Below are 14,638 nucleotides of genomic sequence, written 5' to 3' on the forward strand. Positions count from 1 at the left end.
CTCAAAAATAGATAAAACTCAAAACAAACACTAAACCATATGTCTATAACTATGACTTAAATTTTCGCTTTTCATAAAGATTCATAACAAGAAAACAGTTTTCCTTCAAATTCTAATTCTATTCAAATTTTTATTAAAACTCTTATTTTCTTTGTCAAACATCTATTATGTTTCTATTAATAGGTTCAAGTGAAAGAGAAAGAAAAAAGTCTTTGGGGGTTTGAAAATACTTTATTATGGTGAGTATTACATTCTCCATGAAGGATCATTTCAATCCAATTATCTAAAATTTAGTATAAAAATATGCTACAGCTGCAGAAACAAAAACAATTTAAAAGAATGATCCCAGAGGCTACTCTGACTTCTCCAGATGCCTAGTCTTCATCAGAATGACATACTTTTATCTCCTTTTAAAGAGAACTACAATGAAAGTAGTGTTTACTAAATACTACACTGGACTTTAACTAATTTCTACCTTGCTCAGTGATCACTGCATTGAAAACAAAACAGTTTGGAATAGCAAGATTCGTGTCTATCTTTTTTTTATTTATTTATTAATTTTAGAGAGACAAGAAGGGAGACGGAGAGAGAGAGACACAAATATCGATGAGCGAGAACATTGATTGGCTGCCTCCTACATGCCCCCCACTGGGGATTGGGCCCACAATCTGGGCATGTGCCCTGACCAGGAATCGAACCAGCAACCTCTTGGTGCATGGGTTGATGCTCAACCACTGAGCCACACCGGCCGGGTGCAACCTTTTTCTTTTTTCTTATTATTGATTTTAGAAAGAGAAGAAAGGGGAGATACAGAAGGGTGGGTGGAAAAACATCAGTTTCTTGTTCCACTTATTGATGCATCCATTGGTTGATTCTTGTACATGCCCTGACTGGGGATCAAACCAGCAACCTTGGCATATCAGGATGATGCTCTAACCAGCTGAACTATCCAACCAGCACCAGATTCACGTTAATCTTAAATTTCTGGATTAAGTTATAACACTCCCAACAATCATCTGTTTTTACTTTAGAAATTTTATATTTTAAATTTCCTAAATTCTCTGAAAAGTGTTAAACTATAATATTCTGGAACTCGCTTGAGTATATCTAATAATTCATTCCCTAGATAAAATGTATAGAATTTTTTTTTTTTTTTAAAGCAAGAAAAATCCCTGGCCAGATTGGCTCAGCAGTTAGGGCACCGGCCCTTGGACCAAAAGAGTCACAGGTTCGATTTACAGTTAAAGGCACGGACCTCAGTTGTGGGTTTGATCTCCAGTTCCAGTTGGGGTGGTGCAAGAGGCAACCTAGCAATGTGTCTCTCTTACATCGATGTTTCTCTCTCTCTCTCCCTCCCACTCTAGCTAAAAAAAAAAAAAAAAAAACAATGGAAAAATATTCTCAAGTGAAGATTTAAAAAAAGGCAAGAAAAAAAGCAAGAGTTCTTTCAAATCATGTATTTGAACTTCTGTGACGATGTTGACTAATCTATGTCAGAGTTAGAAGAAATGGGACTATAATTATAAAAGTCCAGAATTCTTACCTACAAGTTACCAAACAGGAAATTATATTTTATTTATGGTGATACATTTCTTCACATAAACTAAAATAAAATTTAACTAATTCATTTATTTCCCATAACTATTAGTGGGGATTTCACTTACCATTGGATTTTTAAAGAATTCATATTTGGCATAGTTCTTCCTAAAGTATAGCTTATTCTCTTCTTCCACTCCCCAGTTAGACAGCACTTCAACCACCAGCTCATGGTCTTCTATTATTCTTTCTGTAAAGAATGTTTCAGTGAGAATGTTAATGGATAGATAGATGCGTGGACAAATAAATGGATAAAAAGAAAGGTAGGTTGACAAATATACATATGGATATACAGATCCATAGAAATATATAAAATATATTACATAGTATATTTATTCAAGATAGAAAATTTCAACTAAATTCTGAAATATCCAGATTGATCAAAACTTTCTTCAATTTAGAATTAGTAATAACTGATTTTTATAACAAAACCGACTGCAAACTGAAGAGAAAAATGACATAAAATATCACAATGCACTTTTTGCTAATTCTGTATCTCCTTTTATTGCTATGTAAATTATAAGTTTGATAACACATCAGCATTAAGAATGCGGGAGCTATTCTTTCTCTTCAGCTCATCATACTGCCAAAATTAAAATATTTGTCTCAAGGATGAACAATTCATCCCATGAAGAGAAGAAAAATTTTGACTGGTTCAATATGCACTTAAGACACATAATCTGGATAGTTAAAAAATAATAAAATAAATGCTTTAAATGAAAAATATTAATGCAGGTACATAACACTTTTAAGAAACCTAATTTCTTGTGGCACTTCATACTTTCATGACTAATGTTCAGTGAAATATATGTTGTATTAACAATGAGGATAATTAGGTAGGATGGGAAGGCACTTAGGAGAAAAGTCACTTAAATGAAATAAGCAATGACAACTTGAAAGAGCTGAACATACATGCAAAATACCTATTTAATAAGAAATCATGACATTTTTAGCAGCACTATTCATAAAAGCCCCAAACTGGAAACTACCCAAATGCTTATCAATGTGAGAATGAATAAACAAATGTGTAAAAGCACCCAGTGGAATATATACTACAATAAGCAGCAGTATGGGTGAATTCCACAAACATAATAAATAAGCCAGACACAAAGAGTACATACTACATGATTCCACTTACATAAGGTTTGACAGAGGTAAAGTACATCGATGGTGTTAGAAATGAGTATAATGCGGATAATGGGTAAGAGGGGGCATGGCGAGAACCACTGGGCACGGGAAATATTCTGCTGATCCGGGTGGTTAATACACAGCTATGTGTAATAACTGAGAATTCACTGAGTTGTCCACATATGGTTTGTTCACATTTCCAAAGCTGTGTCATACTGCGATAAAATGTTAAAGTAATTGTGAAATGACCAATGCAGAATAGGAAATAGAGAACAGCCAAATAAGGAATATAGAAAACCTCTGCTTTCTCTAGGACCTTTTTGAAAGGTATCTGTGTCTCAGAAATTCAACACTCAGTAGTGATCTGTGACCTATAACACCCGAACCCTTGAAAGTAATGTCATACTTAAATAGAAGCTTATTCTTCTGAAAGGAAGTTCTTGTAAGAGTGCTTAATGAATATGGATGAGTTTGAGCTAAGTGTGCATCAACACTCCGGGTTCAGTTCCTAACTCCCGACAGCCCTTTTTCTGTCTCATTGACTGGCTCCTGTCGCTCCTTCTCCCTCCTAAGATGTAGTGCTTGGCTCAAGTCTCCTCTTCCCCTTTGTCTGCACTCATTCATGCTCCCTCTTCAGCCATCACCTCTGTCAAGTTCCTCAAGGTGAAATCTCCAGCTACAGCTGCTTTCACTCACACTCCAGTCCTAACTGCTAGACTTTCCACCTTCTCAAACACCGTCTGTCTAACATCAAAGTCAGTAAGGCAGTTCCTAAAATATTAAACAATTCCAGCAATTCTCCTTCTGAGTATATTGCCAAAAGAAGGAAAAGCATGAACTGGAATATATATTTGTGTGTGTGTGTGTGTATAACATTGTACCGATGTTCATAGTAGCTTTATTCACAATAGCCAAAAGGTGAAAACATCCTAATATCCACCAACAAATGAATGGACACACTCAATGCAATAAAGACATGAGACAGGAAATTTAGCCTTCAAAGGAATAAAATTCTAACACATGCTGTAACATGGATGAATCTTAAAGATATTATGCTATTTGAAATAATACAGACACAAAAGAACAGATATTATGATTTCATTTACATGAGGTACCTAGAATGAACAAAAAGTAGAGACAAAAAGTAGAATGTTGGCTGCCAGGGACTTGGGGGGGAGGAAGAAATGAAGAGTTATTGTTTAATGGGTTGAGTATGGGGAGATAAAAATGTTCTAGAGACGAATGTTGGTGGTTGCATAACAATATGTGTGTGTGTGTGTGTGTGTGTGTGTGTGTGTGTGTGTATATAAATTCCAGTGAACTCTACTCTTAAAATGGATGAAATGGAAAATTTCATGTTATATACATTGTACCAAAATTTTAAATAAAGAAACAACATTCTCTTCTTTTTCCCTCTCATACTTTTTCTTAAATTTTCTTATCTCCATGATACCTTTCTCCATACTTACTCCAATATCCTCTATTTGTTATCCCCAGATATCAGAGATTCTTCTTCTGTCTCTCATACAACCAACAAACCCCCACCCATTACCACTATCACTATTCCAATTTAGACCTTCACCTTTTCTGAACTAATCTTCTGAACTAATCTCCAAACCTCTACTTTCTTGTTCTTCAACCCAACCTGAACACTAATATCACAGCAAACCTCGTAAGACATTTATTTGTATCAATGAGACCCATGCTCAAAAATCTTGTCTACTTCCTCCTTGTTATCAGACAAATCCATGTAGCCTGGCAGTTATAGCACACAGTTATCCATCTTTCAATACTTATTGAAGGTCTACCATGTATCAGTCATCTTGGGGTTTGGAATTTTATAGTGAAAAAGCAGTCAAAAATCACTACCTCATGGAGCTTTCATTCTAATGGAAAAACATGCAATGAATAAAATGTAAATATTCAAAGGTGTTTATAGCCCAGCCAGTGTGGCTCACTGGGTGAGCATTGACCCATGCACAAAGAGGTCGCTGGTTTGATTCCCAATCAGGGCATGTGCCCAGGTTGTGCGCTCAATCCCCAGTGGGGGGCATGCCGGAGGTGGCCAATCGATGTTCTCACTCATCGATGTTTCTATGTCTCTCTTTTTCCCTTCCTCTCTCTCTAAAATCAATGAATAAAAAAAAAATTTTTTTAAGGTGGCTATAAATACTACATCGAACAATAGAGCAGGGAAGAGGGAGAGAGGAGGGCACAAGGGAAATGAGTCGTTTTCAACAGTTTGCCAAGGAAGGCCTCCTAGAGAAGGCAGTATTTGAACAAAGACCAGAGGAGAAGAGGGCACCAGCCAAGCAAATGTCTAAAGGAAGAACAAGAACAAAGCTCTGAACGCAAGAGCGAGCCTGGCATGCTTGAGTGAGAGAAGGAAGAGTACCCGAGGAGGTTAGAGAAGCCATGCACTGGGGGCTGGGTAAAGCCCTGCAGTTCCTAGTCAGGATCTGGCTTTTCCTCTGAGTTAGATAACGAGTCATTTTAAAACAGAAGATACCATGTTTTCCTTGGATTACATTGGCTGCTGAGTGGAGAACTGATCTTAAGAAGCTTACGGATGGAAGTGGAATATTGTAATTAACAAGGGGAGGGATGATGTGGGTTGGATTAGAGTAGTAGCAGTCCACATGTAAGAAGCAGGCAGAATCTAGATGTATTCCGAAGGTGGAGCCAATAGGATTTGCTGACAAGTTATAGACATGGAATGAAAGAGAGAGGACAGTTAAGGGAGACACCAAGGGTCTTGGCCTAAGTTCTTGGATGAATTGTGTTGCCATTAATGAGTATGAAAGACTGTAAGAGCAATAGGGTGGTGGTGGGGGGTCGGTGGGGGGAGATCCTGGAGTCACTGAGATATTGAGTGGAAAGTTGCATCCCTAACAATCTATCTATTCTTATATTTGTATACTTCTCACACAAACCCAACTGGTATTTTCAAGCTTATGAAACATGGGTATACATTATTAAATATAGTATGTGCTAAGCACTATATCTATATTCTTTGCAACTACAGTGGGAGGAAATGTCAAGGTATTAAGCAAAATATTTTCTTGTTTGTTTCTTTGTACCCATGACCTCTCTTTACCATTAAGAAAACAGCACATATTCTGCTCACAAGATACACTACAAAGAGAGGAAAATAATGACAGGTGCATTTTTTTTTTCTTCTGAGCTTCAAAGTAGACTTTATCAATCTTTGACAGATATGACTGCTTGGGGTGAATCATCTTTAGCCAATTCTCCATTGCCTCATACAGGCATCTACCCTCTGTCCTCTGGGGGAGGAGCTGGAGTCAAGGGGTTAGTGGAGGAAAAGGAAGTAGAGACTGAGAAGGAGCTAGATAGTGGGCAGTTGGTATAGGTCCCAAGTGACCCTGGATCCTGCCCTCTTCCAGAACTAGAACCCCAGGGTGAGGAGTTGAAGGTGATATAACACCAGGTAAGTTTTTGTGTAGCTCAAACCACACTGTTGCCTAGGAGACCTCTGGCCTCAAGTAGAAGCCCTGCATCTAGCATGGTAGAGACGGAATAGCTGAGTCTAACAGCGAGGCAGATGAGTGCCTAGCGCCCAATATGGGGAGAGAGAACTGCAGTGGTCCGAGGCCCCTGGAAGGAGCGTGGAAGGGCCAAGAGAAAACCATGAACTGAAGGGGCTTTATGGTAGAGGCAATAAGCTTGAGAGGAGCAAGAGTTTCAGAACATAAAGAACTGGACAGCAGTTAGACAAATGCCCCTTTCTGGGACGTAAATACCCCACCAGAGTGCTAGAGGAATAAAAGTAGGTCTAATCCTTCTATTGAGAATATTTTAAACTTGCATGTAACTCCTTTATAGAATCTGAATTTATTGTTTATCCTGAAAAGACTGATAAGAATCCATAAAGCAAAAAAATAAAGATTAAACTGTCTGCCGTTAAGGCAGGAGACCGAAGGCCAAAAATTAATTCAGTTATAGAAATAAAGAAAGTTATATCTCTGCAAATCTCATTCTGAGACATTTTTCATTACTATATTTAATTCTTATAATATCTGCGATAGACTAAATAATGGCCCCAATAATGGTCCCTAGTATCTGGAACCTGTAAACATTACCTTATATAGCAATTCCTTGGTAGATGTCATTGACTTAAAGATATTGAGATGAGGAAATTACCTTAGATTATCCAGGTAGGCCCCAAATCCAAACACAAATATCCTTATAGAGAGAGACAGAAAGAGATTTGACACAGACCCAAGAGGAAAGGGCCATGTGACCACAGAGGTGGAGACTCAGGTGATGTGGTCACAAGCCATGGAATGACGACAGCCACCAGCAGCTGAAAGAGGCAGGCATGGATTTCCCCTAAAGCCCCCAGAAAGAGGGTGACCTTGCCAACACCTTGATTTCCGCCCAGCAGAATTAATTTTAGACTTCACCTCCAGAACCCTTAAAGATCACATTTCTGTTGTTTTAAGCCACTCGGTTTTTGGTAATTTGTGACAGAGGCTTTAGAAAACGAATACAATAATCTAATGAGCAAGTTATACCTCCATTTATAGAGAATGAAACTAAAGTTCTCTTTTTTAAAAATTTTTTTTAATTATTATTATTTTTTTTTATTAATTTACAGGATTTGAAGGCATCACGTCCGGCCCCAGGTTGACGCTCTGCCCGCACTACAGTTCCCACCGGAGGGCCATCCCGGCCGCCTCTGCTGCGGCCGGGTACATCCTGCTCAGTCTTTGTTTATCAGCTAAAATCACTTTCGAGTAATCCTCCTGAGTAATTTATAATATATGTTTTAAACATCTAAACAAAGCAAATAATTCGATAACCAGGGGCTCTTTGCTGCAACATTTGAAAATGACATTAGAAACTATCACCAGGACTAACTCAGATACTTTTTCAGTTTCCCTTTGAAAAGGGACCTCAGGCAACTTTCACATAAATTCATCATGATTATTCTAAAGATCTTATTTTTAAAGCTTCATAAATCCACCTAAAATACTACCTTAAAATATATTATTAAAAATTCAAAGACATAGCTATCTTTTTAAGCTTTTTAATTTAAAAAAAAAAAAAAAAGCATGTATTTTTCAGGCATTGGAAAGTGAATTACAATGGTCAAATACCACTCCTATGCAGGTTTAAAAAAAAATAGGAGAGAAGCCCTCTTCAATCACTTCAACTCAGCAACCAAAAAAAGAAAAAGGACAGAAAGCTTTCAAAAGGGTAAAAAAAAAATTTTTTACAACAAAAACAAAAGCTTCATATTGCTTTAAATTTAAATTATGGTAACAGGATAAAATATTAACAAATAATAATCGTTTTCTTTTTAATTTTCAGAAAAATTTTCTTTAAAAAAAAAAAATAAACAAAAGAAGAAAGGAGTTTCTTCTGAAACTGTTGATTTGAAAGTCCTTTAAAAACCCTCAGTCCTCCCAGTATGGAAAGCGTCCACCTGGGACCTCCTGCATGGATTTCTTCACCGAATCTAGGCAAGTATGGCGTGGTGCTCACACAGAAACCCGAGTCCCTGCCCTCCTCATTGCTTGATAAGGGAAGAAACAAGAGTGGCGTTTACCTCTAATTCACCCAGAAAACAACACTCTGTACACCTCTGTTACAGAAAACTCCGGGAGACAAATGGTCCTTGTACTTTCTGTGCTAGGTAGAAACTACATACGTTTTGCCAATCTTACTTTCAGATAAAAGTGAACAGCCTCTGACTAAGCAAAACAAAAACTGGAGAAGCAAAGAATAAAACAGGGCTCGATTTCTGAAAGGTTCCTTAACCTAAAAAAACTACTTAATACCGACAAGATCCCCTGGAAAATTGCCGCAGCCAAAGTCAGGTCCCCCAGGGCAATGAGAGGAATATCTTGACACTTTAGCTTGATGGGTATAAAGGGCCCTGTGGATCGTTCTCCTGCAAATCGAAATAGTCCTCATATTAACTCAGACTCCACGATCACAACCTGTATTCATAGAAAGCCTTCTTTTTCCACAGTGTTTGCATATATATTACCCCCAGCCGACTGGTAAATACCTGAAGAGCTAAGAAATGGATTCTATAAATTCTAAGTTACCCAATGTGTGCTTTAAATTTCCATGTGGGCACAGCATGTGATGGCTTTGGTTTCTTTTCCAAGTTGCTGCCTGCTATGTAGGTAATCCATCGTTTGAACCGTTTGCTATAAATACCTTCCAGTATAGTACAGCTCATGTATTTGTCCTAAATGCTGGGTTACAAACATGAATGTATACATGGAGTTCCAGCTCTCACGGAATTACTGTCTCGTTGTAATAACATCACCACTATGAAGACAGCTGCAAAAATGTTACGCCGGCTCAGAAGGTGGGAACTTGTCCCAACTTGGGACTTCCGGAAGACGTCCGAGTTAAGTCTTTCAAAAAATCTCTTCAAAATTTTTTAAAATTGTGTTTATTTCTTTTTCTCTGATTATTAAAATAATACATTTCCACTACAGAAAAAACAAACAAACAAAAAAAACACAGACAGCTGATAATCACAGTCCATCTGTAAACCTGTCAATCAGGAATAAGCACTTAACATTTCAGTATATTCCCTTCTTGCCTTTTTCTCTGGCGAATATATAGAAGTAGGTGTGTGTATATTTTTCACACAATTTAGAAAACATTGTTTACATGTAAACATATATAAATATATATAAGGTTCCTACACTTGGTAAAAAAAAAATATGTACTTTTATTCAATCATCATTATAATTTTACATTTAGCCCACATCAGTCATCAAAGGAAGACCTCCAAAAATATAAACAAAAGCTGTACAACTTATATTCTATGGGTATACAATAATTTAAAACATTGCCCTATTATCTAGGTTTTACTTTTGTAATTGATATTATAAGTAATCCTTCTTGAACAGCTTTATTATACCTACTTTTTTGTCCAAATTTGCTTGTTTCCTATTCCCATCTACAGCATGTACCTGTGGAAGCGTCACCTCCCAGGACACAAGTCATCATAATTGCTCCTAGTACTTCCTACGCGACTCTGCTATTCTGGGGATTTGCAATTTCCTACGGATGTATGACAAGGGGTGGTGCCAGCAAGTATCCAGATTGCCTCAAGGAACAGCTTTTGAGTAGCAAATGTCTGTGCCCAGGGGCCGGGCACAAGGCAAAGGCCGCTGTGTCTCCCTACTCGCTCTCGGATGGAAAGGGCGACTCTCCTTCAGCGATCTGAGCATGGCATGCCTCTGTCTGCTTTTCCCTCCCTCCGCTCCCTAGATGGTAGCACTAGGTTAGCTGTCAGTGAGCTTGGACAGCTGAGGGTTCTCATCTCACCTTGTCTTCCTATGTATTTTTCACAAACGGCTAGCGGTTATACTTTACTGTCATTTTTAACTAAAATTCCAAGTAAGCCTTGGAAGATGCATAGTGGTTAGCCAGGTAAAGATGGGCGACAAAAGACTTCCTGAGAATCTCAACAGCATGAGCAAGCAAACCAAAGAGCAGCCACCATAGCGTATGCAGGCCACTCCGGGAAGCTCTTTAATAAAAGGGGCGAGACACAAGGCTGGAGTTAGGAGAGGCAGTCAGGGCACTGGGGCTCCAGTTCCTGCAAAGGACCTGGACCCGAATGCGAGGAGTATCAGGCCTGCGTGCAAATGGACACGTGGGATAACCAGAGGCAAGCGAGAGCTGTAAAACAGAATAACAGAAGCAAGACGATGAAACCTGGACTCAGGCTACAAGGACATTGAGAAGGAAAACCCAGCTGGACCAGGAGGCAGATTTAGTTATGAGCGCTCTTTGCTGGTTACCTATTTCCATCTCCAACCTCCGTGCACTGCCAGGACACCAGGCCCTCAGAGCGCAGGCCCGGCTCCAGAAGCCCCCGAGCAGGAAGCACAGTGCTGGTGATGACAGTAGTCCCAACCTGCTGGCCGGTAGATTCCACACAGCACACAGAGAACCACCACACAGCGGCTCCAGACAACGGGGGGAGGGAAAAAACAAAATAACACTTGAGCTGCTTTTGTAAAAAAGAGAAAAGTGAAGGAGCAGCTTCAAAGCAGGGGCTGTGAAGTGTTCCCTGGCCGCCACTGTGCACTGCTTCTGTCTGAAAGAGATCACACGGGTCTAGCTGCACACATAAAAACGGTATCATTAAAAGCCTCCAGTCATTCATTTTGCTTATTAAAGCCACTCCACAATGAAATTCATCATGGAAATCTCAGCTGTCCCTAGCAATGACACTAAAATACAATTAATTCCTCTTCCCAAGGAATCTAGAGGTATGCGCTTGAGGTCCTGTGTTAATTGCCACTGCTTCGTACCACGGCTTCAATTAGGAATCAGAATGGGAGCAGGACAAACATGGATCCCATTAAGTTCCTGAGGACTGAAAACTGGAGTTTTCCTCCCCACCATCCTCTTAACAATGATTAGTATAAAAGCTGAGCACTCCGTCTGGGGAACTACAGTGACACCCAGTGGCTGTAAAGGAAAACACACCAGTTACAAAACGGTTTAGTGCATATGAGAAGGGCAAGTGTTTGTTGGTATACTGAGTTTTTAAATGCGATGCCTATAAAAACGTGTATACAACGAGAAGCTCATCCCAACATGACCCCAAATCAGCGATTCATAACAAAATCAGGATGTTTAGCTGCCTTCGATGATTTACTCTGTCCATTAAAATTCTCAGCAGTGTTTATTAATAATTATGGGCAGAGGATATGAAATATTGATATTGTATTCAAAGTTGCAAATAACATATCCCCGTTCATGCCGTGTATAAATTCAAGAACAAGTCATTTCCAACGTGATCATCTTAGTCAAAATAAATAGCTAGTGTAAAGTGAACCAGGTTGGATCTCTTTGATCCCAACAGTTTCAATACTGTCTCTGTGAGGAAGATTTATCTAAATATGTTCTGAAGGGTTCAAAATTTCAAAATTTCAGTTTATATTTGTGGCATGCTGGAGAGACACAGATGGAGAGTGTGGCAGACAAACCAACCACAGAATCCCATGAACATTTGCCTGACGTACTGGGGTGAGGAGAAATGAGCTTCTGCGGGAAATGCATGCACTTCAGAATCTGACAGAACTTAGACTTGTGCAGTGTTTGGCTCTTTTCCATGGGCTTCACTCAGTCTTCTCCCTGAGGTTCTGACATGGTCTAGGACAACAGGTTTCAACTGGAAGTCCACAAACACTTTCTGAAGGGTTAGCGAATGCAGGGAGTTTTAAATGAACCACTTTCCGAAATCATGCAAAAGAAAAACACACTTCTTCTGCCAGCATCACCTTCGTTCCATCTCATAAAACAAAGGCAAACCTTTCCTCTGAACTGAACCTTACTTTGGCTGTTGCTCTGGGTCTAAACCCTCCATGCAGCAACGAGGGGAATGCTATACACCGGTGGCTAGCTTTGCAAGGAAGTGAATGACTCATGACTAGGTATAAAATTCTCAATTCTTTAAACAAGTTGAAGAAAGTCATTGAGCTGTCACTGATACATTATTTAAAATAACTTCAATGACTTATTAGTAAAACTTTTAGATATATAATGCAAAGGAGTTTATAGTAGGCTAAACAACAGTCCCTTCCCTCGCCCCACCCCACCCCCAACCTCCCAACCTCCCAACTATCCACATCTTAATCCCTGGCACCTGTGAATGTTACCTTGCATAGCGAAGAAAAAAAAAACAAAAAACAAAAAAACTTTGCAGATATGATTGTGTTAAGGATCTTGAAATGAGGACATTCTCCTAGATTATCTGGGTAGACTCAAAATGCCACTGTTCTTACAGGAGAGAAGCAAAGGGAGACCTGACAGGGACAGAAGAGACGGCAACATGGTGGCAGAGGCAGAGATATAAGGGAAGCAGACGTAGCGAGGACCGGCAGCTGCCCCAGAGCCGGAGGAGGCAAGGAGCAGCGTCTCTCCTGCAGCTGGCAGAGTGCATCCCTGACCGGACCTTCGTTTCAGCCCGAGCATCAGCGGTCCTGATTTCAGACTCCTGGCCTCCAGAACCGAGAGAATAAATACTTGGTTGTTTTAAGCCACCAAGTTTGTGGTAATTTGCTACAGCGGCCGCAGGAAACTGATACAGAATTCAAAGCACTGAATGGCAGTGCCGTAACTTCTTCCTCTCTCATCTGCTTTCAAGGGGAACATGTTTTTTTAAGACTGATATATGTAAAAAAAAAAAAAAAAAGAAAGAAAGAATGAAAAGGGAGATGAAATTGATGCCAATCCTGTCTCATTCTAGCAGAAGAATAAAATTCTTTATAACTTATTAAAAGTTTTGGAAAAAAATAAGTAAAAACCCTCTGTAATTCATAAGACAATGATACATTTTCAATTTAAAAATTTTAAAGGTTACTCTTCATGTTTATGACTTCAAAATGTGAAGGAGTTACTTATTTCTTCAAGAAAAGTTTAGGGTGTATGCTCTCTTTAAGAGAACCACCGCTGTGTATACTCCCCATGTCCGTCCTATAATCGATTCAAAAATAATCCAAGTAACAGTTTATTTATTCACTTCTTTAAAAATGTTAACTGTGTTACTAAACATTATTATGAAATTTATCTTTCCATCAATTTAGACTCAATGTTCTCGCTCTAAAATTTCCATAAATCATTATTTAAACAGAGTGATGAATGTGTAATACTATATTTATTTCATTTTTTTCTACTATTTTCATATTAGAATATCAAAAATAAAAAGATAAAGAATTTTTCACTATTTTCTTTTCTTTTTCTATATTCGAAGAAAATTTTTGCCAGATGATGTAAGGGGCAGAAAAGCAACGGTGTGGCTATGATTCTGTATTCTTACCTAGGCCTGTGAGAAGCAGATGCTCAAAAAGGGTCCAGCTGTGGTCATCAATGTAATGATTCTTCAGGATCAACAGCTGACAAACATCTCGGGCAGTTATATCACTGGGTACCTCTAAAGCCCTGCTGGTTTCATCTTCACTGTGTACTTTAATTACCTGTGTAGGTAGAAATAAGAAAATGAGCTAAAATATTCTATTAAAAATATTATAGTAACTCATCAAACTTATTGGTTGAGCAGATTACAAATTGCTTATACAGTGTCCTCTACATCTAACTTATTTATACTTATTAAGAGAATAATTATTTATCCCAAGACTTGTTTACAATGTGTGTCAAAGGCACTTTGTCCAACAACTTCCATTCTCTTTTCTTCTGTGTCTAAACTAGAGGCCAATGATAATATAAAGACACTGGCCACTGTTAATGATGTAATATTATATACTAATTAAATTAATTATAAGAAGATATCCTTTTTCTACCATTCTGGTCTATTCAAAAGTTCTGTATCTCTTATCAATATTTTAAAATTTCTATGCCATATTTAAATCCTATAAATCATCCAAGTAACGTGGGTGCTTTACTACCAGATACACACAAACAGTAAAAGCAGTGAAGAGAATCAGACTTTTTGAAAAAATTTCCCCATTTCAGATATGGAAGTTTTGCCAAAGACTTGCTAGATGTTCACCAAATCCTTTTTCTTTTCTCCCTTGCAATTAATGTGGCCATGGGATTGTGTTTTAGTCAATGGAATGTAAGCCCACATAGTTTTTCACTTCCAAGCATAGTCCACAAATATCTCCCATAATTTGTCCACTATTCTCTTTCACCACCCTCCCACTGCATAGAAATGACATCAATAACCTAGAGGAGAGAAAGCCACGGAACAGAAGGAGCCTTAATTCCTGAATGACCAAAGGAACAGTGCCAAAGAGGAACATCCATATGGTTCTTTGACATAAATAATGAATAAACTTTGTTAACTCACTGTGCATTGTACTTATCTATTAGAGCAGTTATGTTTCCCCACATAGAATTAGAGTTTCATGTACAACACTCCTCTCAACATTTACCAAGCTGT

At 38.5% G+C, this 14,638-nt stretch overlaps 1 protein-coding gene across 2 annotated transcripts in view; it reads right to left on the bottom strand.

The window, feature by feature from the left end:
- Nucleotides 1-14,638, bottom strand: part of GRB14 (growth factor receptor bound protein 14) — a 106,885-nt gene that overhangs the window by 24,055 nt on the left and 68,192 nt on the right. For both annotated transcript variants that reach the window (XM_036254166.1, XM_036254165.1), the window contains 2 exons: nt 13,556-13,712; nt 1,665-1,786 (listed from right to left, as the gene is read on the bottom strand). In XM_036254166.1, coding sequence (XP_036110059.1) covers nt 1,665-1,786; nt 13,556-13,712 — 279 coding nt within the window. The remainder of the gene's footprint in view (nt 1-1,664; nt 1,787-13,555; nt 13,713-14,638) is intronic.

Source organism: Molossus molossus, unplaced genomic scaffold (genome assembly GCF_014108415.1).
Source record: "Molossus molossus isolate mMolMol1 unplaced genomic scaffold, mMolMol1.p scaffold_m16_p_11, whole genome shotgun sequence".
In the NCBI taxonomy this organism is placed as follows: domain Eukaryota; kingdom Metazoa; phylum Chordata; class Mammalia; order Chiroptera; family Molossidae; genus Molossus; species Molossus molossus.